The sequence below is a fragment of the Anomalospiza imberbis genome, chromosome Z, assembly GCF_031753505.1.
Source record: "Anomalospiza imberbis isolate Cuckoo-Finch-1a 21T00152 chromosome Z, ASM3175350v1, whole genome shotgun sequence".
Lineage (NCBI taxonomy): Eukaryota > Metazoa > Chordata > Aves > Passeriformes > Viduidae > Anomalospiza > Anomalospiza imberbis.
In genome coordinates this window covers 50,827,532-50,851,830 of record NC_089721.1, presented here as the reverse complement: position 1 = coordinate 50,851,830, position 24,299 = coordinate 50,827,532, and the positions used below count along the sequence as shown (strand labels likewise).

Below are 24,299 nucleotides of genomic sequence, written 5' to 3'. Positions count from 1 at the left end.
CCATTTTCCATTACTTCTTAAATACTCCTTAGCCTTGGGGATAGGTGGCTAAAGATATTTTTACTGCAGAAAGAAATTTTTGATTAGAATTATGAGAAAACAACTTACGACATTTTCATGCACTTCTGGAAACACTCAGAGGTGACACCATATTTTAGCATACTACAATATTGTCAGCACACTTAATGGTCTTGAGCTACAAATTCAAAATTCAGGTTTGTTTGGAGTTTTGTCTGGTTTGGTATGGTTTTTATTATGCTTGGGTTTTTTTTAATAATCTGATAGAAATCCATCTCTGACAAAGAGCAGCACAGGTTATTACAATATAAACTTACAGGTTTTGATTATATCTAAAATAAGCAAACAAAAAGCTGATATTCTGTGACTACTTATCTTCCCAGAAAAGTTTACCTTAACAGTAGCTTGAGGTTATATCATTATGCAGACTAAATTAAGAATGAGAAATTACTGTGTAAGCACTTAAACTCAGTTAACAGAGTAATACTGAACCAAAATATGTTTAAATGGATTTATCCAGCCACTTTTTGTTCAGAAAATATTATTCTTGCCATGAGACCTAAAGATAAATTTATGAATGTCTACTGTAGTAGAATCACTTGCTAGGTGTGATAATGAAACTGCGCAAGGGAAAAAAATATGCTGGATCATTCTAGTAACTCTAGGAATGACAGATACACAGGTTAAATTTAAAATTAAATGCAGGTATACAAAAATACAAGAGCAGTTTAAAATAGAAGATACAAGTAAAAAATTCTTGCACTAAAACACGTTGTATAACTATTTTAGTTAAGAGTTCTGACATGCTGAGCTCTTGTCTCATCACTATTTCCTAAGGTTCATGTAAAAGTGAAGTTACCTTTTCTGTGGCAGACTAATGCTTCAACACTGGCATGAAGCTTCCTAAGTTGCTGATCCAGATTCTCAAATTGCTGCTGTTTTTCTTCAAACCACTGACAAAAGATGAAAGAGTCAAGCATTACAAATTAGATTTCCAACAACATTTCTGCTTCTAAAGAAGCAAATTATCCAGGTACTTCCAGGGTGGTCAACTGAATACAGCTAAGAATTCAAGCCAATAAGGAAATTAATAACCCATTTTCTACTTCTACAGCTTTAAAATGCAATTGTTGAGGCTCATTAATTCATCTCATTATTCAAGCTGAAAAATCAGCTCTTACTGCATCCGATTCATTCATCTTGATTGTCATTTTGTTGACAGCGTCGGCAGCCTTGTTCACCATTCTCAATATTCCTGCTCCACTCAGAGCCTGGGTGTTAACTGCTCTCGGCAGCTGGAATTGAATGACAAATAAGGGCAAAGAGACTGGTTAAAAGGATGGAGGTTTAACAGGGCACAAGGGGAAAGAAAAGAATATAGTGTTTTCTTTAGTCCTATGTGTTTCAATATAGTGAAATCTAATTTCTCAAATTTACTACTTCTACATTCTCAAGAGGAAAACTTAAAAATATAGACTATTTACTTTTCTTCTACATCTTTACATTTAAATGGAACAAACAAACCACTTGTCCAAAGCTGTTATGAACTAGCCAAATGTCCTAAATGGCCACCTATATGCTACAATGAACAAACTGCCACTACAGGAACAGAAAAGCTTAAGATTTATAACAAATTAGACATAGGAAATTCTGTTACACATTTAATTGTAATGCAACACATACATTGCATGCTGATAATAAAAGGTTGATGACTTTTTGCTTTTCAGTATAAGCCTATAAATGTACCTCAAGTATCAAAAGAACACATCATCTGCTTAGGTATTGAGAAGCCCTTGGAGTTAAATTAACAAACTTTAAATTTAATTGATATTAGTATTCAGGTTAAATTGAATTTGCTATACAAGGTGGCCTGTATGTCAGACCATTTACCCTTCATGTGATGTTTTGTCTGTCAGCAGCATTGACAAACCCACTGTAAGTTATCTATTGATGCTTTTGTCAGTAGCGAGGCCTCTGTGACTTATTAGTATAACTAAGATACTGACATTAGCCAAAACACAGTTCAGTATTAGAGTGAAGCCACTATGCACATTTATAAAGAGATACATTGTATCCTTAATAATGTACTTAATATTGTGAAAGGTACCAGAATAGTACAGGCAACTGAAGTCCTTATTCACAAAAATACCTAGGCTGGTCAGCAGCACTGCCAGCATTTTCACATTATCCTACCAATATACCTCATGCTGAATTCCTAGAGGCAAGAGAGCAGCTTCCAAGCCAGTGTAATTTTAGATCTTACTTAAGAAGCAGTAACATCAGAACTGAAAAGACCGACTCACTTGAAAAGCCACTATACCGCAAATAGTTTTTTGTCACTACCATTATAAGTTTTACCAGAGCCTGAGGCACACCATTACCTAAGTAGCCTCTGCCATTCTAGTTCATGAAGGGTATGGTCCATTTGATTTCATATTAATTTAGGGGATTAGGTCTCAATACAAAGTGAATATATTGCTTGGTAGGTTACCATATCTAGAAATAAATAAGAGTAGTTTAAAGAACAAAAATACCTCAGAACTTTCCAAGAATTGTCTCAAATCTGGATCCTGTAACAAGGTTGGGTGCTTTACTGTTCGTTGTAGATACCTATGATTTTAAAAATTAAAATATCAGGTAACAGAACAGATTTAATGTGCCTGACTGACTGCACATAATGCAGTGCCATGCACTCCATACCACAACATAACATAGTAAAGGTTGGGTAGTGTTTCACTGCACAGTTTGTTTACACCAGAAACTCCTTAAGGTGGGGCCGGTTGGGCCTGCCATATCTGTCTGTTGCACAGTGGTAAAATAATATGCTTCTTACTTCAAACAGCTGAGTGAAGACTCCTTTATTAACCAGCTTATGCCAGAAAAAAAATGAACTTTAAACATTTTTGTGCACTGCACTGGACAGGCTTCTCGTTACAGGTAATTCTGGCTGATTTATTTTAGAATTATAGGAAATCATGGACAAATTAGTTGATTCTGGTCTAGGTATAAACTATTTATGTGCTGGATAGAAAGAGTCTTCAATCCATTTAGTTGTCATACATGCACAAGTACAATTGAATGTAACTCATTCCTTTTATTTTTCTGCACTTCTGCTTAGACCTCAAGTGTAATTTTTTTATCCATCCTCCATTAGGTATGACCACCAGATCCTCATCTGTTTTTTTTCTGAAGAAGGTAAGGATTTCAGTTAAACTATTTTACATATTAGATTGCTCGACTAATTATTCCTTGTTCCATACTCTGTATGAAGTACAAGTTAAGGTGGCAGTATACCAGGGATAGGACCCTTCCCTGACAAAGATACTTGGACAGTATCAGCTGTTGGATGCTGGGTGACAGAGATGCAATATCTCTTATACCAAAATTCAGCAAGTCATATCAATGTCATCAATACACATAATCAGAAGCCCATTTTACTTTCAAGTGATTGAAGGCCTCTTCACCCACCTTCCTGACCAACAGCTGATTTGCTATGGAATAAATATTTTACTGTAATTGTCTTAATTCTTTCAACCCAAAACGTCTACAGAAGCTGGTAATGGTAGTTTTACTTACTGAACCTCTGCAATTTTAATTTTAAGCCTGAAACAAGTAATTTGTAATAATTTTTATGAATAGGGCTCCTCTTCCTGTTATTAGTGGCAATTAGTCAATTTCTACACAAAAATTTGACAGTTGTACACAGTCTCCAGAATTCACTTAAGTACAGATCACCAGCGTAGAAATTACAGAATCCATACAATGTACTACAAGTAATTCTGAACCTAAATAAGTTTTAGTTAGATACACAAATTACCTTTCTAGAGCTGCTCTTCTTTTCTCCACAAATTCAGTAGATGAAGAATCTTCTTTGCCTACTTTAACTTTGGTCATACCTTGAAGGAAACGGCATCATATTGATTTTATTTTATCACAGATAAATCATTAACATAACTGATGTGATTAGAATATAAGGCTCACCTAAGTTTACATATTTAAATCAAATTACAGTGAAAAACACTACATAGGAACATAAAAAAAAATCAACTGCATGCTCCATGGTTTTGTGAAAGTAGCTCTGTGAAATACTCAATTTCCTGTGACATATTAATTGTGACTAATAGGTAAGCAAAACTAGCTTAAGTTGCATTTATGAAAACAATGTAAATGCAGATCAGAGTCTGACTGGCAACTCACATCCAGAAAAGGAAAACAGTTAGCTATATAAAATAGAATACAAAAAATGTTCTCAGATTATAAGCCTAATCACTGGTAAGCCTATTACCATTCTTTTCATTCTACTATTTTTTCTTTTTATTTCTAAAACTAATAGTTTTTTAATTAACTAATGCAAACTAATAAGTTCTGAAAATTCTGAACTGAACTGCATGGAGAACAGAATCAGCAGAATAAAATATATGTAGCCTTACAGTGCTTTCTCTGACCAAGACAAGAGTAGCAACCAGTTGAAATAAATTCAACCTCAGCAACAGAAGAACTCTAAAACAGTCAGACTGAACTCACTATTTGTCAAGCTAAAGATCTAAACTTGGAATTTAGCAACCTGAGTCCCATCAAAAACACCATGAAACACTGATCATCAATAATTATTCATATTTCCTGAAAAACAGGAAAGGTATTTTATTATACAGTCCAGATGTCTGATTTCTAGCTTTAGTATATTTTTTATCTGTTACTTTTGTGTCTCTTTAGCTAAGTTTTGAGATGCTGATGATGTACTCGCTGATCCGTCAGGTCAACAGTTCCCTAAGTTCCTCACCCAATCTCTCTTCTCGACTTAGAAGTTTTACACAGTAATCCCTGGAGGAGACAAGCAGTAAAGCCTTACAGGAACAAGAGGGAACCCTTAGCCTCTCAGCCTTAGTTTTTCCCTCCTCTGCAACATGATGAAAATAAATCTGATAAAGATTTTTTATCCAAAAGTATTCTGCACAGTGTAATGTAACTAAGTCCATAAATTTGTCAGTAAAATTGAGTATGTCTTCAAATAGAAGTGATTAAAGTATTCAAGGGAAGTTGAGGTAATTCACATACCTAATCTTTTTATATTACAGTATTACTATACAATAATATTTTATTGCAGAAAGAAGGAAATCCTGTGGCTTAATACAAAAGAACCTTCATAGATGAACTTTGAACAGAAGTTCATAGGGAAAAACTGAATACACAAACAAATGACCCATATGAGGAATTCCTACCCTGTAAAAATGACAGTTGTTTCTAAATATCTTGCCACATTTCTTTCTCTGCCAATATAAGCCTATTTAAACGCCAGTGCAAAGACTGTTCCTGTAGACCAAGCACTCTTTCTTCAAATGAAAAAATTCATGACATAACAGATTATTTTCTTTAAAAACAAAAATGTGATTTTCATACACACTTATGTAAATAGTGAGGTACCTTAATGAATGTCCAATTCCAGTTCACAATTGACTCATTTTTATCCTTTTGTTCCAGAGTCAGTAATGATGGACTTGAATTTGTAGCTAAGATCTAAAATTCCAGCCCCTACCGCTCATCACCACAATAAAACTGTAGCTTTAAAGTCCAGGTGTTACCAACAGTATAACAGAATGAACAGACAGGGACTTTACAACACACACTGCGTAACACTGAATGTATGACATTATGTACTAAGACTTTAAACATAAACATGTATAATATAAATACTATAATCTTACTTTCAGCTGTTTTGTCAGCTCTCTGCTTTAAGATGCATTATTTAAAAACAGACTAGAATCAACTCCTCCTTTTCTCCAGAACTGGAAATGTACTGACTATATGCTCTTGAACAAAACTAAGTAACACCTATGAAGTTCAACTTTAAAGAGGGAGTCTCATGCTCTTTTGAAAATATTCTAAAGAGTCTGAGTTTTCCCAACCTACCTGTAGCTTAAAGTCTCTACACAAGGCTTTGAAGTGCCAGCCAGTGCTTGCTTACACTGCAGTATGTCCCACCATTTTACCGTCTTACAGGTATGTCAATTTTTATGCTGGCTTTTTTCAAGTGGTAGCTGAAATCCACTCTAAGCTGAATTCGACCGTGATGCAAGTACTACATTTTCACGTAAATGCACACTGTCATAAATGCCTTAAATGTTGTATCATCCAAAGGACATGATCAGAAACATCATTCTATTTCCATACGCTCTGTTAGCATTTAGAATTAAACTTATTTTTGTTAAAGGAAAAACTGATTATTATGGAACTACCCATAAATTTCAAGAACTACCAAAAATTGAGGTCAAATTTTCAGTCTCACAGGCTTAAAACCACAGTGCTTTTCCACGGAAGTAAAATCATGAATTTTCCAAGCCTCTTGTTGCCTACATCTACTCAATCTGCCTACTCCTACTTACATGAAAAACTGCTGCTCTGATTATCTTTACAGACTAAATTACTGAAAAGAAGTTCTGCCATTGCCTACATATTAAACAACATTCTAGATTCAAATCACTTATTTATATGAGTAACACAAAAGTCTTTAACAGGCTTTACAGCCTTAACAGGTTTTAAATATTTACCTATTTTGAAAGAACCTCTCCTGCTTAGAGATCACAAAACTGAAGACAGTTTTAATGCATCAGGCATGCTTCTTAGCTCATGGAGAAAGGATCTGATCCTTTAAGGTATTCAACCCAAAAGTAGTTTTTTGCATTAAAACCTTGCAAAATTTATGAGAGATTTTGCATTCACCATGATCAAAAGAAACAAAAAGAAGTATCAGAGATCTGAAGTATGTATGAAGCTCTATATATATGAAGTATATATAAAGTTCAATTGGCAAGCAATTGATAACAGCTCAACTTAAAAATAAACTTTCTTTTAACATCCTTATTTTGGTAGACTAATCAGCTCTTGAAAGGCAACAGCAAAGAAGGAATCATGAATAAGAAACACAAGGCCATGCATTAAGAGACATCCTTCTCATTATCAACACTAGTCTGAGTTTGGAAGAGGCCATTACATATCTTTCCAATTTAATATGAACTTTTGGAAAATACAGAACATGAAGAATATTTGGACCACCTGAGAAAAAAGTAGTATTTATGCAGAAGAGTAATTTGTATTCAGTACTTAAATGTCACCTTACTGGAACTGCACTTACCTACAATACTTTTTTCTGGAGCTGGAGGCACAATACAACCAATATGCATGTATTTTGTTGCTAATTTGCTGTGCAGGCCAAGAAAATCACTGAATCTTCTTTTCACAGAGAATTCATTTTTGTGGAATATTGAAAGTGATGTCTTAAAAAAAATAAAATCGTTGTGAATTACTGATCCATCACAGCTACAATACAAAGTATTTTCAAATTTTTGTTGCACTGCCTACCTTTGTTGTTACTCTGTATGCCATATAAGCATTCATGCCATCTCCTGTAAGAAAATTAAAATACTTATTCCAGGGCAAGGTAGTGTAATCCTGCCATACACTTTTTAGTCGAAAAAATACATTAAATAGATTTCCATTTAGATACTAAAAATTGCCAAAGGAAAACTAAAGAGGAAATCATGCTAAGATCTTGGAATAGTCTTCAAGGAAAAAGACAGTCTACAATATGAATTTTTAGGCTCAAGGAACTTACCAACTTTCTCTGGGTCTGATACATTGATTTCTATATCAAACAAATCTCCATTTGCTTCCTCTTCAATCTAGGAAAAAGATATATCACACTTAACAAGGTAATGGACATCCATATTATCTATGGGTAAAAGGATAAGGATATACAGGAAGGAGAAAAAGTCAGTATGTTTGTGTAATTATGAAACATTTCCAGTCCCCAATGTTAATATACTTTCCAACACTGACTGTGACTGCAATCAAAGTTCTTGGGGTAAACTTGGTAGTGACAAGTTTACAGCTGGACTCAAATGATCCTAAAGGTCTTTTCCAAACTAAATGGTCCTGTGATTTCAGTTTTAAGACCTCCTGCAAAAGCTCTCAGTACAGGAAACTTAGGGGTCTGTTCATTGTATCACCTACGATGCCAGCAGACACTGGTTCACAACCACTCTCATTTGCAATGCTTACATGTGTCTGTAATCAAAGAACAGATATTCCTCTTCATTAACAGTATCTGTAGCAGAAGAGCTTGGGAAGGGAAAAGCAACAGATGAAAAATTTTCTGATACTTGTCTGAGTTCTATTCTTCCAGAATTTCATAATCCTTCATGTACTATACCTAAAAAGAGAGATCTTAAGAAATGCCATGGCAGAAGGGACAATACCAGGGCTCAAGGGGGCAAAATCAGAATCAAATGCCATAATGTAGTATCTGGAGAAGCAAGCATCTTTGAGTCTTGGGTAAGTCTTGTTTGCAAAGTCACTGTCTGGTAAGAGAACTCTCTAGAATGAATGGCATTCAGCAATGTTCACGCTTTGACTGGAACACCAAAAGTAAGTAGAAATGTTAAGACTACAATTGCCCTCAGCTGTTTGTTAGCATGCAAGATAATGCTAAAAACTGCTTGTTCAATTTCCCCATTAGGAACAAGGTGAAACTGTAACATGTTAGAGTTATTTTACAATAATATAATTTCTTATGTATCAAGTTCATAGCTTATTCCTACAAAGACTCTTACAAATACTCTTAAAGTATCTACTCTGAAGGAATAGAACTTCATTCTCCTAAGACTACATATCTCAAATATAATCACCTCAGAAGTGAATTCTTCAAATTCACACTAAGCTTCTTTTGCAAAACAAACAGCAAGGTATAATGCCATGCACCAACACTTAGGAACTGGCATTTTAAGACAAGGTAAAACTTAAAAATCCAAATGAAACATTTCTCTAGTTTAGAGTTTACAGCATACCTCTTCTCTGGATCTATCAAAAATCACTGGGGCTGTTAGGCTTTTTGATTCCGTTCTGGGAGCTATTAATGTGGTAGGTGTTACAGGAGTGACTGCAGGAGTAGGTTCTGGTGAAAGTATTGGATCCCTCTCCGGACTGTCCAATGAAACTTCTTCTGTTGCTTCTAGATAAACATATTGAGTATAGCAATAAATTTCCTGTGCAACACAGTTGGATATGCATCACAAAGACAACAAACATGCATGATACAGAATGATGACAAAATAAATGGCACCCATTTGTGCAGGATAATGTTTTTCAACACATTGCTAAAACCAGATATGACATTTGGGCTTGTAGTGCAGAATGGGTTAAATTAAGACCAATATTGCCTTTTTTTTGTATACTGTTCAGTAAAGAGTATTTTAAAGCAGTCACAAGCTACAAATAATTTATTTCTGTATGACATATTGTTAATTAAGTTTTTTAACCACAGGAGCAGCACTTTTTCATCACCTGTTTCACACTCTGAACAACAGCTGATTTAGTCATATAGGATGGTAACTAAGCAGACTAAGCCATGTAACAATTGAAGTTACACATCCCCACCCCTGCCAAGTACCACACTAACTGTAAAGCAGCAGTATTAGCAGGTGAGACATTATGATTATCTTTAGTCTATCTCCATTCTCTTTGGAGCTTAAAACAGCTCACTAGAAACTGAGTACTTCCTTTAAACTATGGACAGTTCACCTGCCTTTAAAGACAATGCAAACCCCTGCTCTACAAATCTCACTAACCAGTTTTGACCACGGGCAAACTACACATTTCCTGGGTATACAGAAGTTCCTATTCTAGCTCAAATAAATGAACAATGTTTTGTTCTCACTAGATATACATATTCAAGAATTTCAGTTTCTTAAAAGATAACATGGACCACAGAACAGTCATTTGATACTAAAATTGACTTTCCAATAGACCTCAAGTCCTTTCACAAACTAGACTTTTGTGGGTAGCACTTACCAAATAGGAAAAAAAGGCATTAATCCAAAGCAGACACTCACTCTGGCTCGAGGCTAACAAAGTTTACTCGCATCATTTTATTTTGGAGCATATCACTCAGAATTGCTGAGTTTGGAAAGAATTTTTGAAATCATCTAACCAGTCTGTTCAAGCAGAGCACTAGGAAGAACAGGCTCAACTGGATCACATCCAGATGAATTTTGAGCATCTCCAAGGAGGAGAAACCACCTCTTCCTTGGACAACCTGTGCCAGTGCTTGACCACCCTAACCAACAAGGAAAAGAACCCAAAAGCCAGCATCACCTCCTCACCCCTACCAAAGACAAAAAAAAAAAGATTTGTCTTATATATTATCTAGTTTTCAGTGTGTAGCCATTGCCTCATGTTTTGTCAGTGGGGACTACTGAGAAGCCAGGCTGCCTTTTCTCCATTCCCTACCATACAGTATTTACATCTGCTGTATGATCCTCGCCACTCCAAGCCCCTACTCCAGGATGAACAGCACTAGCTTTCTCAATCTCATCTCTTACGCCATACATTTTATGTCCTCAGTCATTTTCATGGCCTTGCACTGGAGTCATTCCCATCTGTCCATGTCTCCCCTGTATTGGATAGCTCAGACTTGGACTCAGCACCCTAGGTGTGGCTTCAGCAGGGCTGAATCAAGGGGAATGATCAATTCCCCCAGCCTGCTGGCATTGCTTTTCCAAATTTCAAATTACATAGTATTTTCAAACTAAAGTTAAAACCAAGCACCTCATTATATTCTCCATTTTTAATATGAATGAAGAATCTACAGCATTTCTTTGAAAATAATTATTTTCATAGCATTGCTTTACTCTTACTGCTAAATCTTCAAGAACATAAGTATCTGCTAGTGCTTCCTTTCCTCAAATGCCACAGGAAGGACACTGAGTCTTAAATCAATAAAGAATTTTAATTCAGAACCTAAGATCAGGTGGGAAGTCATGCTGAGGCAGTTGCAAAAGAACTTTTAGATTGGGAGAACAGGAACATTTCAACAAAAGGCAGTTCTCTCCTTTGGTGGCTAACAGCATTCAACGTATATGTTATACAAATGAATATTTTACAGAAAGATTTCTCAGAAAAATATGCACATACATATGTAACACAACATACTATATACATGATGAAATATAAAATATTTCTGAAATAAAGCAATTGCACTTCAGTTCTTCCTTTTTTCTGTCACTACCTGTATTCCAGCACATTCAGGAAACACACCATTAACCACCACTATCTTCAAATTTTAGACAGGTTTATAAAACAAGTTGCTTAACAATCCAATCATTAGCTGAGAACAAAATCCTCTTACTGTAAAGTATAACTTCATGTAAAAACTGAATTTAAAGTAAGAAAACAGTGCTGTTATCAGATGAAACAGAACTTCTCCAGGATTCCTATTTTTTAGACTTGTATCCACATACCCATTAGTATCACAAAGTGATCTACGTTTTACATCAAATGAATTCTAAGCAGGATTCGCAAATTTTTAAAGCTGCTGCCTGGTGTTTCTTTTTTATTTTCCTGAAGGAATTTACTCAGAGAAAAAAGTATCTGTTTGTTTGATAGCAGTAAGTCAGTTATTTTAGGAAGAATTGGGAATTTATGCCTTTCTCCCTCTTGTTACCTCTCACACCAGGTTTGGCACACCACCAGACATTGTGCAAATCTAGAAGCATTACATGGAAAAGATATGAAAGGGGATGATGGGACTGAGTTGGACAGGGAGAAAGTTATCACGTTTTTTGTTTAGAACAAAAATATTCAAGGATTCTGAAAGGAAAAAGAAGCATTAGCTTTATATAAAACAGCAGGCTCTTCTAGCTATTTTTACTCCTCAGGAAAGCAACCTTCATCTAGTACTTGGGCTGAAGATCTATTTCTCATGAAATTGAGATGAACTCTGGCATTTATGCTTCTTACATATATCCCTTTACTTTGAGTAATCAGATGACATCATCTGATTAAAAGGTTTTATTGCTAATTCCTCTGCTTGTTTTACAGTGTGCTTTTTTGCCTCATGGAAACATCAATATGGTAGGTTTCACAGCAGAAACTATGGCACTTCCAGAAACATTTGCTTAATCTATTAATTTTAGATCTTCACCTGAAAACTTAGTATGAAGTTGTGGTTTTGTGGTGTAGCTTATTGTTCGTTTTGGGTTTGAGAGGTTTTGTGTGCTTGTATGGGTTTTGTTTGGTTTTGAAAATATTCAGTATCATTATTAGCATGAAAAAGGAAATCTAGATGTTTTCTTTTCCAGGATAGTTCTCAAGAGCTTAAGATCTCACTTAAAGAGGCAAGGAACTGCTCTGTCCAACTTTTGGGAGGAAAATACTGAGATCCAACACTTAATATCAGCTATGGGAGTTATCAGAACATATTAAGTACACCCACCAACCTAATAGTGTAGACTGCTAGATAGAAATACATACTTTACAATCAGTATGAACAGTCTTTGTTCAGGATCACTGTCAAGTTGCTTAGCTCCAAAAGAACATGAAGACATGTCTTTCTGCTGTAGGAGACAACTACATATGCTTAATTAACATTCTACAGCCAACCACAACAAGTTTCTATCAACACTCAAGTAAAGGCCTTAATCTCAGCATTACACAGAGCTTGTTTCTTTATTTTTCACCAGCAGTTTTTGTGAAGTATCATCTTAGAAAATGCAAGTTTGTTATTCTTCACTAGCAGCTCACTTTGGCCACGAGTTATCTTTACTAGTCACACTTCCAAATGTGAGACCTTTAACATTCTGACATGGCTTGAATGATTACATTGGATTAAATTATCTTTGAAAGTTTGTCCATGTGAACACATAAATTTGGAAGTAAACTTAAGCAGAAGCTGTTATGTAGAACACAGCACAAGCTATTAAAAAAGGCTTCTCTGGGCACTGTAGTATTTCAGAGACTTTATTGAACTGAACTGACTCTAAAAATTACGACACCAAAGTCATAGCCCATGGTCCTTATTATTATATCAGAAGTACTAAACATAACCTAAATGAAAACAGAAATGGTTTTAATGCAACAGTCACACACTAATATGACCACCTTCTGACCTCAAAACTGTAGGTTCACATGCTTTCATGCATTTATTTCTTGCAAAATAACTGAACAAGCAGATTCTAAAAAGCAGCAAGCATTTGCACAAACTCTTCATATCAGACACATTACATGACAATGGTCTGACAGACACCTTCACATAGAAGCTTTTCTGTTCAGAAGTGCCTGAAGAACATATCTTGTCTGGATCAGAGAATAATCACCTCCTTTTCTGTCTCAAATCCCAAGAAAAAAGCCTAAAGGGGAAAAAAACCCACAAAACCAAACAACACAAAACCAAAAAAAACAACCCAATGAAAACAAGTATCACTCCTGTCCCCAACACAGTGACTTCTCCTCAGGACACGATAGCTAGACACTTCCATAACATGATCCATTCCCAAACACATTTCAGAGCTGAAAAAACAAAATAACAGTAATCTTTTACCTGACAGAGGAGAGGAAAAATTATAGTTTTCCACTTTTTTGAAGAAGGTGACAGAACACTGATAAAACTTCACAGATGAGTTCACCATCTAGTGCTCTTCTATGAGCACCAGAAGTAGAAGGCACAGACAACTATGCCCTTCATGGGTAGTCCATGGCATATTTGTGCAGTTATACATTGAATTTTGGGTCAACATTTTGGAAGACTAGTTCAATATGCAGCTCTTCCCTGTACAACAGCAGGTTATTGACAACCAAGCTTTAAGACATCTCCAAATTCCTTAAGATACCCTTAATACTGCCTCATTTGAAATACTGACCATTAAAATCTCTGCATGTAAGAGCTCTATGAGGCAAGATAAAGTAATTCTTCTGGTCAAATAATCAACATAGAGACTTTTATTCTAAGGGTGAAAGTTTTTAAGTGGGTTTAGCAAGACAGTTTGCTTTGTTACAGAACCAAGAACCACAAGAAAGCAGCAAAATTTACTCATCTCCAATGACAGCAGGAAAATCTCATTTCTTCAGTTTTTGAGACCCTGTTTTAATAGTTCAGTTATAAGTTACCATAGAAAAATTAATGAATATCTAAATTGCACATATTATTCTGTAGCTGCCAAAGAAACATAATAGCAAAGAAGTTTTAAACATAATAAAAAAAGCCTAAACCATTTCCCAGGTGCTGTCCTGCATTAAAGCTGTAGAGAAAATTTGTACTGATTCACCTTCTTTTCCATTAGGCTGTAATATGAGGTGGAACAAAGGAAAAGTTTTATTAAGTCTACAGAGGCATACCATCACAATTTTTACAAGACTGAAAAACTATAATTATTTCTGACCCTGAGGAATGGCAATCATTCCTCTCAGAAGCCACAAACATGATTTCCTTTACCTGGATCTTGAAGTGTCTAATAATTCAATATGAAGGAACAACAGAAGTTACAAAGCTGTGGAGCTTCATTTTTTATTCCTCTCCACTATAAGATGTGCCAAGTCAAGATTCTTTGGAATTTCAACATGTCAAAGAAAAACCCTGTCACAATCACTTCTAAATTAAATTCTGCTTTCCTAGAAAGCCCGACATTTGCAATCATGCTGAAAGCAAGAAATCAGGTATCTCATCTTGCCTTCTCACACTGTTTCTATAATGTCTAGTAAAACAGTCCTAAGAAATGAAAAAATAGTTATACTTGTGAGTGCACAGCACTGGAACTGAAATTCAACACAGTTTTTCAGAATGTCATTTCAGAATGGCAGTGACACAAACACTGAATTCATTACTTGGGTTCAACAGCTTTATACAAACTTTTTGCTTAGAACAGGAAACTGTGAAAAACATCATATTTTATCTCATGCTCCATAAATCACATTTGTTTTTTCCTCTATTTGAGAGTATTAGACTCACTCTGTACTATAAATTGAACTACAAAAGACCAGTCTCAGATGAGGTAGATGTGCAGTGTTAGATGCCTTCAGTTCAGTGATGCAAGTGGTTAAGTGAATGTCCTACATGGCAAAACCCAAACTCATTAAATCTATTCCTTGTGTTATTCTCACAGCATTCATTTCAGTTGGAATAATCTGGCTGCAAACATTTGTTCCTTCTGTCTGACTCCCCTCAATATTTACTCCAGTCTACTTTTTTCTTTTCTTACTATTATCCAAAGGAGAACTGGCTTTCTTAAAATATCCACTCCAGATGGTTCTATGGTTATAAAAAGCTGGCTTTATATACTGAAGCTAAATAACCAAATTACCGACTAGTTCTAGAAAGCTACATTGCTAAAGCACTTATGGTCCTTGTAAGTTATAAGGCAAAACAAATGCAGGAAAAAAAGGAATATTTCCCCTCTATCCTTTATTCCTTTTTTCTTTTAAAAAACTTTCAGAGAGATACCACACTTGTCAATATATTCTAACAGTGTCATGAACAAACAAGTTCAAATACATGGACACACAAATTACGCAAGTTGAGAACAAATGTAATGGGCATGTGTATATATGCGTTTATACAAAATAACCCAGAACTAAAGGTTATAAAGTTTCTTTTGGAATGATTACATCAGGTAATCAATGAGGATGAGATGACTGTATTTAAAGCAGACTGTCAGCTGACTAACTCAATATGAAGTAATAGGGAAAATTATAGTATTGAGATGTAACATTCAGAATCATCTTATGCACATAATATATTCCAAATATTCCAGCTCCTTTCCTGAATAGGTAATGTTCCTACAACTGTAACTGATAGCAACAATAGCCCATGTTAGGATAGTTGAAAACTGACACCGAAGTAGCAACTGATTTATGAACCTTTAGAAACGTTCTGTCTATTAACAGATCACTAATCAGAACTTTCGCATCTTTTTCTAAAGCATGTAATACTGTCAACTGTCAGAGACATAACCATGCACTACTGAAGTGACAGGACTGGTCCTATGTGCCAGTTTGTTACCTTTCCATTAAAACAAGAGTATAAGGAAGGAAATACTTGCAATACAATCTGAATTATCTCTCTTTAGAACAAGAAAAAAGACTGGGACAGCTTATGCATGATTATTAAGTAGAAAACAAGAAAGGAACTCAAGTCATGCATTTCCACACAAAAAGATCTGAACATTTTGAATCACAAAATTATGAAGATTATTCTTACTGTCAGTAGAACATGTTAGTGACCAGCTTAATGCTTCCACACTACACACTGACAGTACACATCACAGAGAAACTTATACACAAACTCAACTAACAACATTTTTCACAAGAAAAAACCTGTACAACACTCTCAAACTACTTAAAAGGTTTCAATTCTCCATCTCAGAAAAGCACACTTATTTCAGTCCAAGGATGAAAGGGTTTGTGCAGGCATGCTAGAAGAAAACAGTCATTACCAGCAAAGAGGTCTTCTCTGTCACCATCCAGCATGATTTCTGCTGGCTTTGGACCATTGGAGTTTGTGCTGAGGTCTTCTGCAGGAAGACTTGCTGGCTCTGGAGATGAAGAACTTGACTGTGTTTAAAAAAAAAAAAGTGAAATATTTATAAGAGAACCAGAGAACCAGTTGCCATGTGTCAGTATATAAGAATTATTGCAACATTGTTTCATTGCAAAGAGACAAAAGAAGATGTACAGAAAGGGAACTCTGTCAGCTATTTCCATTTCCCATTCCTAGCACAGCAACAACAAATAAAAGATATGAGCTAGTCAACAGCTCTTAATTTCTTTGTTTGAGAGAAAAAACAGTCAACAGTTTCTTCAGGTTTGATTAATGTGAAACAAAAGCTGCTACAGAATGATCTAGAATGAGTTCATTACTAATGCCAAATGTAATTTGATTACTAGGTTCCTCCTGGAAAGGCTTGGATTTAAATCTGGATTTGTACATAGCCAAAAAGCAATCAAGAAATCTCCAAGTGCTCTGTGATTGAAAGGAACGTATTAATCCCACCCAAATAATTAAAGGCTGCTTGGAGCTGTGAGAAATTTTGTTAGCTATGCAACTGGATTACTGCCACAGAGGATCAGAGGATCACAATGTATTGTACATGGAAGCTGAGCTTGCCACAGATACAATTTTTTAATTCACTGAAGACTAGAACTTGCCCTGTTGAAAACACTAAGGAAAACTAAAGCAATATTGAAACTGGGCCACAAATGAGTATGTATTACACCTAATAGCCGAAGGTTTTAAGCAATTTCACAACTCAGAAGTAGCACATTTCACAAGAAATGTTCTGTCTCTCCCACCAGTGCTGTGTAGAAGGGCAAGTTCAAAACCTGGTATTCCAGTTAGAACAGAAAAGCATGGAAATGCTTGATTTCTCAATGCTTGAGTTTCAAGAAGTTTAAAGTCTTATCAGCAAAAGCAGTTCTTCACTGAAACATCATAGGTGCTCATTCCAAACCAGTTTTGCTGCTATTCAGCTTTGAACAGCAATCCATTTACATTTTGACAGACTGGAGTTTTAGGACACAGTGGGAGTCCCACACTGTCACAAATGCAGAATGCATGTAGGTTTGTGCTTGCCAAGTCATTGCCATGAAAAACAGACATCACGAAAAAAAAGCCTTCCTGAACCTTTATAGCACATAAAGCAGAGAGCTTTCTGCTTTATCACTTAATTATGCTCTTGCTTAATGAATGGGGGAAGAGAGCCCTTAGAGAATGCTTATACCTTCAAGCTATTCCCTCAGTCTATCTTCTCAGTTTTATTGGAAGTAGCTATTTCAGTTACTAATGATTATTTTTGACTATACCTGGCTTCTAATCACAAAACTACTCTATCAGACACAAAATTCACTTTGAACACTTAAATCTGATCAACCCCATGGAAATATCTGCATGCCTAAAGTTACAAGTTAACCAAAGGTCAATACAGAGGTATTTCCACTTCAGAGAAAGATAGAGATTCCTCTAAGAATGGCTATAAATACATGCCACCTAATCTCTTTCTGTTACTGAGCTGGGAAAGATCCTGTCCAATGGCACAGTTAAGGCCAATATTTCTGCACTGGATACCAGGATTCATATCTGTAGTTAGTAGAGCAGTTACAGGCAGCTCTCTCCAAACTCCATATGAGAATTTTTGTGAACAGCGAAGACTTAAACAGACTTTATAGTCTTTATAGGCACCTCAGAAATCTAAAGAGCAAAGCTGACCAGATGGATATTCCATACCATAACCGTGCTCAGCAAAGCTATGGCAAAGAAGGAGGACGGAGAGGATACCTGGAGTTAGAACATTTGTCTAAGTCACCATTACACTTCTCTCTTCCTGGAGATGGCTAAGCCTGCCCATGGAAGAGGTGAATAAACACAACTTTTATTCTACACATTAAATTTTCTTCATCTCTGTCCACTGGTCTTCTCATTTTTTCCCTTCTAATTCTTCTCTCCCATGCCAGGGGGAGTCATGAATGCCAGATAGAAATAAACTTAAACAAGCTGACAGGTGAATAAGGTCCCTACTGGTCTACTAATCTTTCTGCAGATCTTTGGTCTTTTAAACAGCTGTATTCTCAGACAAGATGAATCAAGAATGGGTTTAACTACATTCACTAAGAGTTGTGACTTTATAAGAAAAAGACAATGTGTAGAAGCATCTTAAAAATTATTCATGGTCTGAACACCGCATCAGTTTATTTAAGAGTTTTGCAATGAAGTATAGTTTCTTCTCTTCAAAATGGGTATAGTTCTCAGGCAACTACAAAAACCCAGCAAGGCACAACCCCTATGTATCAAAAACTGAGTCAATAATTTCTAATAACCTGATTATTTTGCACAGCCAGTGGGTCAGAAAGTGTTATCCAGCCTCTCAAAAACCAAAAAAGCACCCATGCCTGTGAACAATATATTAAGATGTTTCAGTTAGTCTTCTATGGATAAGAGCTAGAAGACAGGACCCTAGCTTTGCTTCTTTATCTCTACAAAATACAGCTAAAATGGCCAATGAAAATGCCTGTCAAAGGAGTCAGTAGTTAATGCAGTGAAAATCTCTTTATCAGACAAGACATAGACATGAGACTAACAAAAATCTCATGGCCCAGACAAATAGCACAGCCATTTAGAAACTTTAAACTTACTAAATGCCAAGGATTCACAAAATGTCACAAACACATCCATTTCCTGAAATGTACACAGCTGTGAAATTTCTGAACAAGTCCTGAGCTGAAGGTTTGGTGAAGCCTCCAATAACTGAGATTCTCAATGGCCAGGACATCCAGATATGCAGGACAGTCAGGATCCTGCCATGTTTTTCTTGAGAACAAGCTTCTGGTAAGATGCCTATGGGCCTATTACAATTTACAATGTCAATAACAAGCTCTATTTTCTGTTCTTTTTTTGTTCATTACACCTGGAGGCAATAACCAAGTATTTTACAGCTCTGACTTATGAAGAAACAAGAACAAGATCTTGCATTTTCTGCTGGCTGAAATTATAGCTCTAGACTTTAGGATATCCTCCTTTCTCTTAATAGTAGGGTACCCCCCAAACTAGTTCTGCTTGCATGAGCCCCTCCTAGCTTCCCTCAGTCAAAACACAGAGGGCTGACAAAAGGTGGCCATCATAATATTGTAGTTGTTTAGGTTAACCCAGCTCACTGTCTGAAACAGGGTTACTGGAGCTCACAAATCACAGTGTGGGCAGAGATAATACGCTCAACTGCAGGACAGTGTCATTTGTAGCAGAAAGGAAGATGATACAAGATGATACACATTGGAATGAATTTCCACATTACTTCCATTACAGCCTGGATTTAAGATCAAGTCATGAGACACACATTTTCAGCAGAATTACACCAATCAATCTTGGATACAGACCTAGCTTTATGCAAAGGTATAGTACAATATTGAAGGACTCTTTGATATTCCAATGGGAGCTTTACTGCTTCCACAGTAATGGCCGCTGTTAAACTGAATGGATATTATTAAAGCCATCTGGACTTCTGTGGCTATCTAGTGCTTTGCTTCATGTACAAAAACCAAATAGATAGTGCAGATCTTTAACATAAACTTATCAACTGGCAATGAGATTATTATACATCCTGCCCTAAATGACAGTCCTTGATAAATTACCACATCTACTGCTTACTGATTATTTTCAAGTTCCTCCATGTATTTTTCCATTTAAAAAAACCCACCAACAAACAGGAGTATGGGAATGTAAATGTATATTTTAATGAGTAGATGGCAGCCTAGGTTCCTGTGTTCACATGGCACCTTCATGAAAGACAGACTGGCAATACAGAGATAAGTGAGAAGTTTAGGAAAAATGAAATAAGAAATGGTGCAACATATAAATAAGGAAAATTACAAAGACACAGACGGGTGCATGAAGGAGGAAGAAGGTAGAAATGGTGAAAAGAGAGTAACAGCGACCATTTTTTCAGAAAATCTAATGTATATCTTACACATATGTCACCAAATTTGAATTTCATGCAATTGTTTGTGGACCCTTCTAATGGGAGCAGAGTACACAGACAGCAAATTAGCAGTTTGTTGATTAAACTTGTAATAGGGAGTGAGTCTTCTCATAATGCACAAGTAACTTCCAGAACTTCTTGCTGTGCAAATCATGGACACCCTTTAATAAAAACAAAACTCAACAACAACCAAAAAAACAAAAACTTAAAAAAAACACATCACAAAAAAACAAAAAAACCCAACTAGAAAACAAAACACCCAAAAAAACCCCCAAAACAAAAAACCCCACAAAAACACCAAAACAAAACCCCACCAACATCTATGACTTGAAATTTTAGCAAGTAGATAAGTCTACCTAGACCTCAGGAAGACACTGAGCTACAAAAACCTAATACCTATGAGAGCAGTGCAGATGCCAACCAGCACATATTTATAACAACCAGCAATATTATTCACATGGAACTCACCACTGATTATCACTGTAAATGCAATTTTGGTTTAAACCATTTACATTACTCATCCTGGCTGTTTTCACTAATGAAAGCTACTCTGGCAGCTAAAGGGAAACCTCTCAGAAACCTTAAATGCAAGAGAGGCAGTTGTCCAGACTCACAATACAGTTGGCATAATGAAAACAAAATAATCATTCTCATTCTCCTACTCAAAAGCACTGTGGACCTCTGAAAATAAAATGAGCATCCCATCAGCTCAGACAAGCTGCTGCCCAACCTGGTTCCCAGTTCACTGGAGTCCTAAGACCACAGGAAGGAAGAGTTCTCATTCTCTGCCATACAGCAAATTTTCAAGTCCTCAAATGTGTTTCCACTGTACCCCATAAATCCCAGTTGTTACACCCCAGTGAGATCTTTCTAATGTTTTCTACAATTGAGAGCGTTAAATTCAAGACATTAACTTTTTTACAACATGCACAGAGAAAATATTCTCCATTCGAATCCACTGAAGTAACTATGCCTCTCTATACTTAAATGCTACATATTTGCCATTCACAATTTACACTAAATGCATATTTTTTTCAAAAGCAATTTAGTCTGTGTTTTCCAAATGGAAACTTTGTTAATATGGAAGCTATTTGAAAGATGCATTAGAAAACACATGGCTTTTCCACTACACAATTGAATTCTAGACAGGAAAGGTGCAGCACACGTTTTGTGAACTGCCAAGAGAATGAAAGCAAAATAAAATAGGAAGGAACTGAAATTAATCATGCTAAAAGCAAACAGACAGCTCCAAGATAAACCAGTTGGGAATCCTTTCAAACTACCAAAGCCCTCATGTAAATTGGGTTTGGACCTCAGTGTCTTTTGCCACACTCTCACTTCTGGTATCAGCAACCAAATACATTAACTACAAAAAGCATGACACCATTCTGTTGTTACTATACAACTCCCACTGCCATTTATAATCACTTTGTTGATGAATATTTACCAGATTAAAGTAACACTCAAGACAAAAGTTTAACTAGGCCCGCACCATCAGACAATCATTTTTCTCTGGACTATGATACTCTATACACTGAATCCACCAATTTATATTCAAGCTAGTAAGAAGTCCAAAGTCAATTTTCATTACATCTTCCTTCCAAATTTGCAGGAAAATCTCAAGATTAAGGCAGTACTCAAAATGCTGATGTCAGAAAAAGCTTACTGACACAGCTTTTAAAAGCTTCTCTTTAAGCAACAAGGCTTCCCCTTTCCACTTAAGAGACTCTATTCCAAACAGAATGTGTACACAAACAAAGCAGCACAGTGGAATTATCAGCAATTGATACAAAGCCCATTTCTTTGCCAATGTTTGCAGTTAGACAAGTTTCAGTAACTTTTTAATCTCATGGTAATTGTGATTTGGACACTACATCTATCTTATCTCCTGCAGCTTTAGTTCCAGACAACATCAATAAAAACATTGTTTGTGTTACACTGCAGTCTTTCTCCGTGCACTGAAAAAGACTCCAGTAATACACAATATGTCACACAGAGATGCACAGAAGTCTACTCATGCAATTCTTGTCAACTGCATATTCACATCATTTCTTATTCCTTCAGTGCATTTTTTCCACAGACCTTTTTCTACCAATGCACAGATTATGCATCTATAAAAAGAAATAAAAAAAAGAAAGTAGCTTGAGAAAAGTGACTTTAAAATACATTTAAAACCCTCTTTGTATACTGCACGGTTTTTTTGTTAAGGACAGACAACAGCCAGAGTAATACCACAGAAATATGCACCAATACTATTTCTGTAAAGGTCAAAGACAGAAAACTCTTCAGGAAAAGAGGAACAGAACAATTTTCTTTTTAAATCTATGCACAGTAAGAATAAAGTTCTTCCAGAAGATACTGGCAAGACACGTAGGTGGAACGTGACCACAACAACGTGCCAAAAAGGCTCCCACTACAACGAATGAACACATAAGCATTTCTCATGTCTCCTTGTGCTTTTCCCAGCAGGTCCCAGCGACCGCCGCAGACCAACCAGCACTGCCTCGGCTCCCTTGGAAGAAACCTCAGAGATAAATAAGTTTCTATAAGATTTGGAAACTGAAATGGAGTGAAGCCTCGGAAAGAGGCCAAACAAAGAAAATGGGTCGTTATTAATCCACTCAAAAGTCTAAGGCGGAGACACACACACACCCACGGCACCCATACCCCAGCGAAACTGGAAGGAGATAAGGTGAGAATATTTCCCCGGCAGCACAAGAAGAGGGTAAAAGAAGGGAAAACGGCGGTACTTGGAGAAAAGAGTTTTGAACTTCTCTTGGCAGCAGAAGCCCCCTGCTCTCCCTGAGGGAAGCACCGAGTAGCCGAAGCAGAGGTGGGCGGTGGGGCCGCGGCCGGAGGCCAGGTCGGCAGGGGCAGTGGCAGGGCGGGGGCCTGGGCAGGAGTGAGGGGGCTCCGGGCAGGAGTGAGGGGGCTCCGGGCAGGAGTGAGGGGGCTCCGGGCAGGAGTGAGGGGGCTCCGGGCAGGAGCGAGGTACCGGCGGCCTGACGGGGAGGAGAGGGGAAGGGAGGGTACGGGAGGGAAGGGCCCGGCGGGCCCCGGGCCGGCCAGGGGCGCAGGGCCTGCAGCGGAGGGCGAGCTCTCCTCCTCACCTCCAGGGTGGACACGGTGCTGGTGAAGAGGTCCTCGCCGTCCTCCAGCTCCTCGAGGTCGGCGGGCCGCGTCTCCCCCAGCGGCGGCGGCTCCCGCTCTGCCGCCATTTTCCCCTCCGGCCCGGCGCGGCCCCCGCGCTCACGTGACCACCCCACCGCCCCGCCGACACGTGACCGCGGCGGGCGGGGCGGGGCAGTGTCCGCAGGCCGCGCCGCGTCCGCGGCCGCTGCTGGGCCCCTGCCGCGGCCCCTGCCGCATCCACGGCCCCTGCCACATCCACGGCCCCTGCCGCGGCCCCTGCCACATCCACGGCCCCTGCCGCATCCACGGCCCCTGCCGCGGCCCCTGCCACATCCACGGCCCCTGCCGCATCCACGGCCCCTGCCACATCCACGGCCCCTGCCACAGCCCCTGCCACAGCCCCTGCCACAGCCCCTGCCACATCCACGGCCCCTGCCACATCCACGGCCCCTGCCACAGCCCCTGCCACAGCCCCTGCCACATCCACGGCCCCTGCCGCGGCCCCTGCCGCATCCACGGCCCCTGCCGCATCCACGGCCCCTGCCGCATCCACGGCCCCTGCCGCATCCACGGCCCCTTCCCCATCCTCAGCCCCTTACCCTTCTCAAGAAGAGTTAAAGAGGCAGAATTCCCTAAGTTAGCTTGGTTATTTTTGGTCACTCATTAAGAAGGGTATGTGAGAAGTTTAGCTTCTTTGATTCAAAGTAGCATTGTAATTATAGTCAAGCTAAAGAGATCTGTGGCCACAGAAACCTATTATATGTTTTTTTTCTGTGTCAGAGGGGTCAAGAAATAACCTGAAGATAACTATAGGACTTGGATTTTTAACTAACCAAGGTTTGAGGTTGAAAAACTGGATTA

The 24,299-nt window shown here is 37.7% G+C and overlaps 1 protein-coding gene across 1 annotated transcript in view; it reads right to left on the bottom strand.

The window, feature by feature from the left end:
- Positions 1-23,570, bottom strand: part of SNX2 (sorting nexin 2) — a 29,858-nt gene extending 6,288 nt beyond the window's left edge. Inside the window, exons 1-10 of the mRNA XM_068176565.1 lie at positions 23,417-23,570; positions 16,275-16,392; positions 8,859-9,022; positions 7,628-7,694; positions 7,375-7,418; positions 7,148-7,289; positions 3,836-3,914; positions 2,553-2,628; positions 1,200-1,313; positions 878-971 (exon numbers count right to left, since the gene is read on the bottom strand). Coding sequence (XP_068032666.1) covers positions 878-971; positions 1,200-1,313; positions 2,553-2,628; positions 3,836-3,914; positions 7,148-7,289; positions 7,375-7,418; positions 7,628-7,694; positions 8,859-9,022; positions 16,275-16,392; positions 23,417-23,524 — 1,006 coding nt within the window. The 5' untranslated portion in view covers positions 23,525-23,570. The remainder of the gene's footprint in view (positions 1-877; positions 972-1,199; positions 1,314-2,552; positions 2,629-3,835; positions 3,915-7,147; positions 7,290-7,374; positions 7,419-7,627; positions 7,695-8,858; positions 9,023-16,274; positions 16,393-23,416) is intronic.
- Positions 23,571-24,299: the final 729 nt, after the last annotated feature.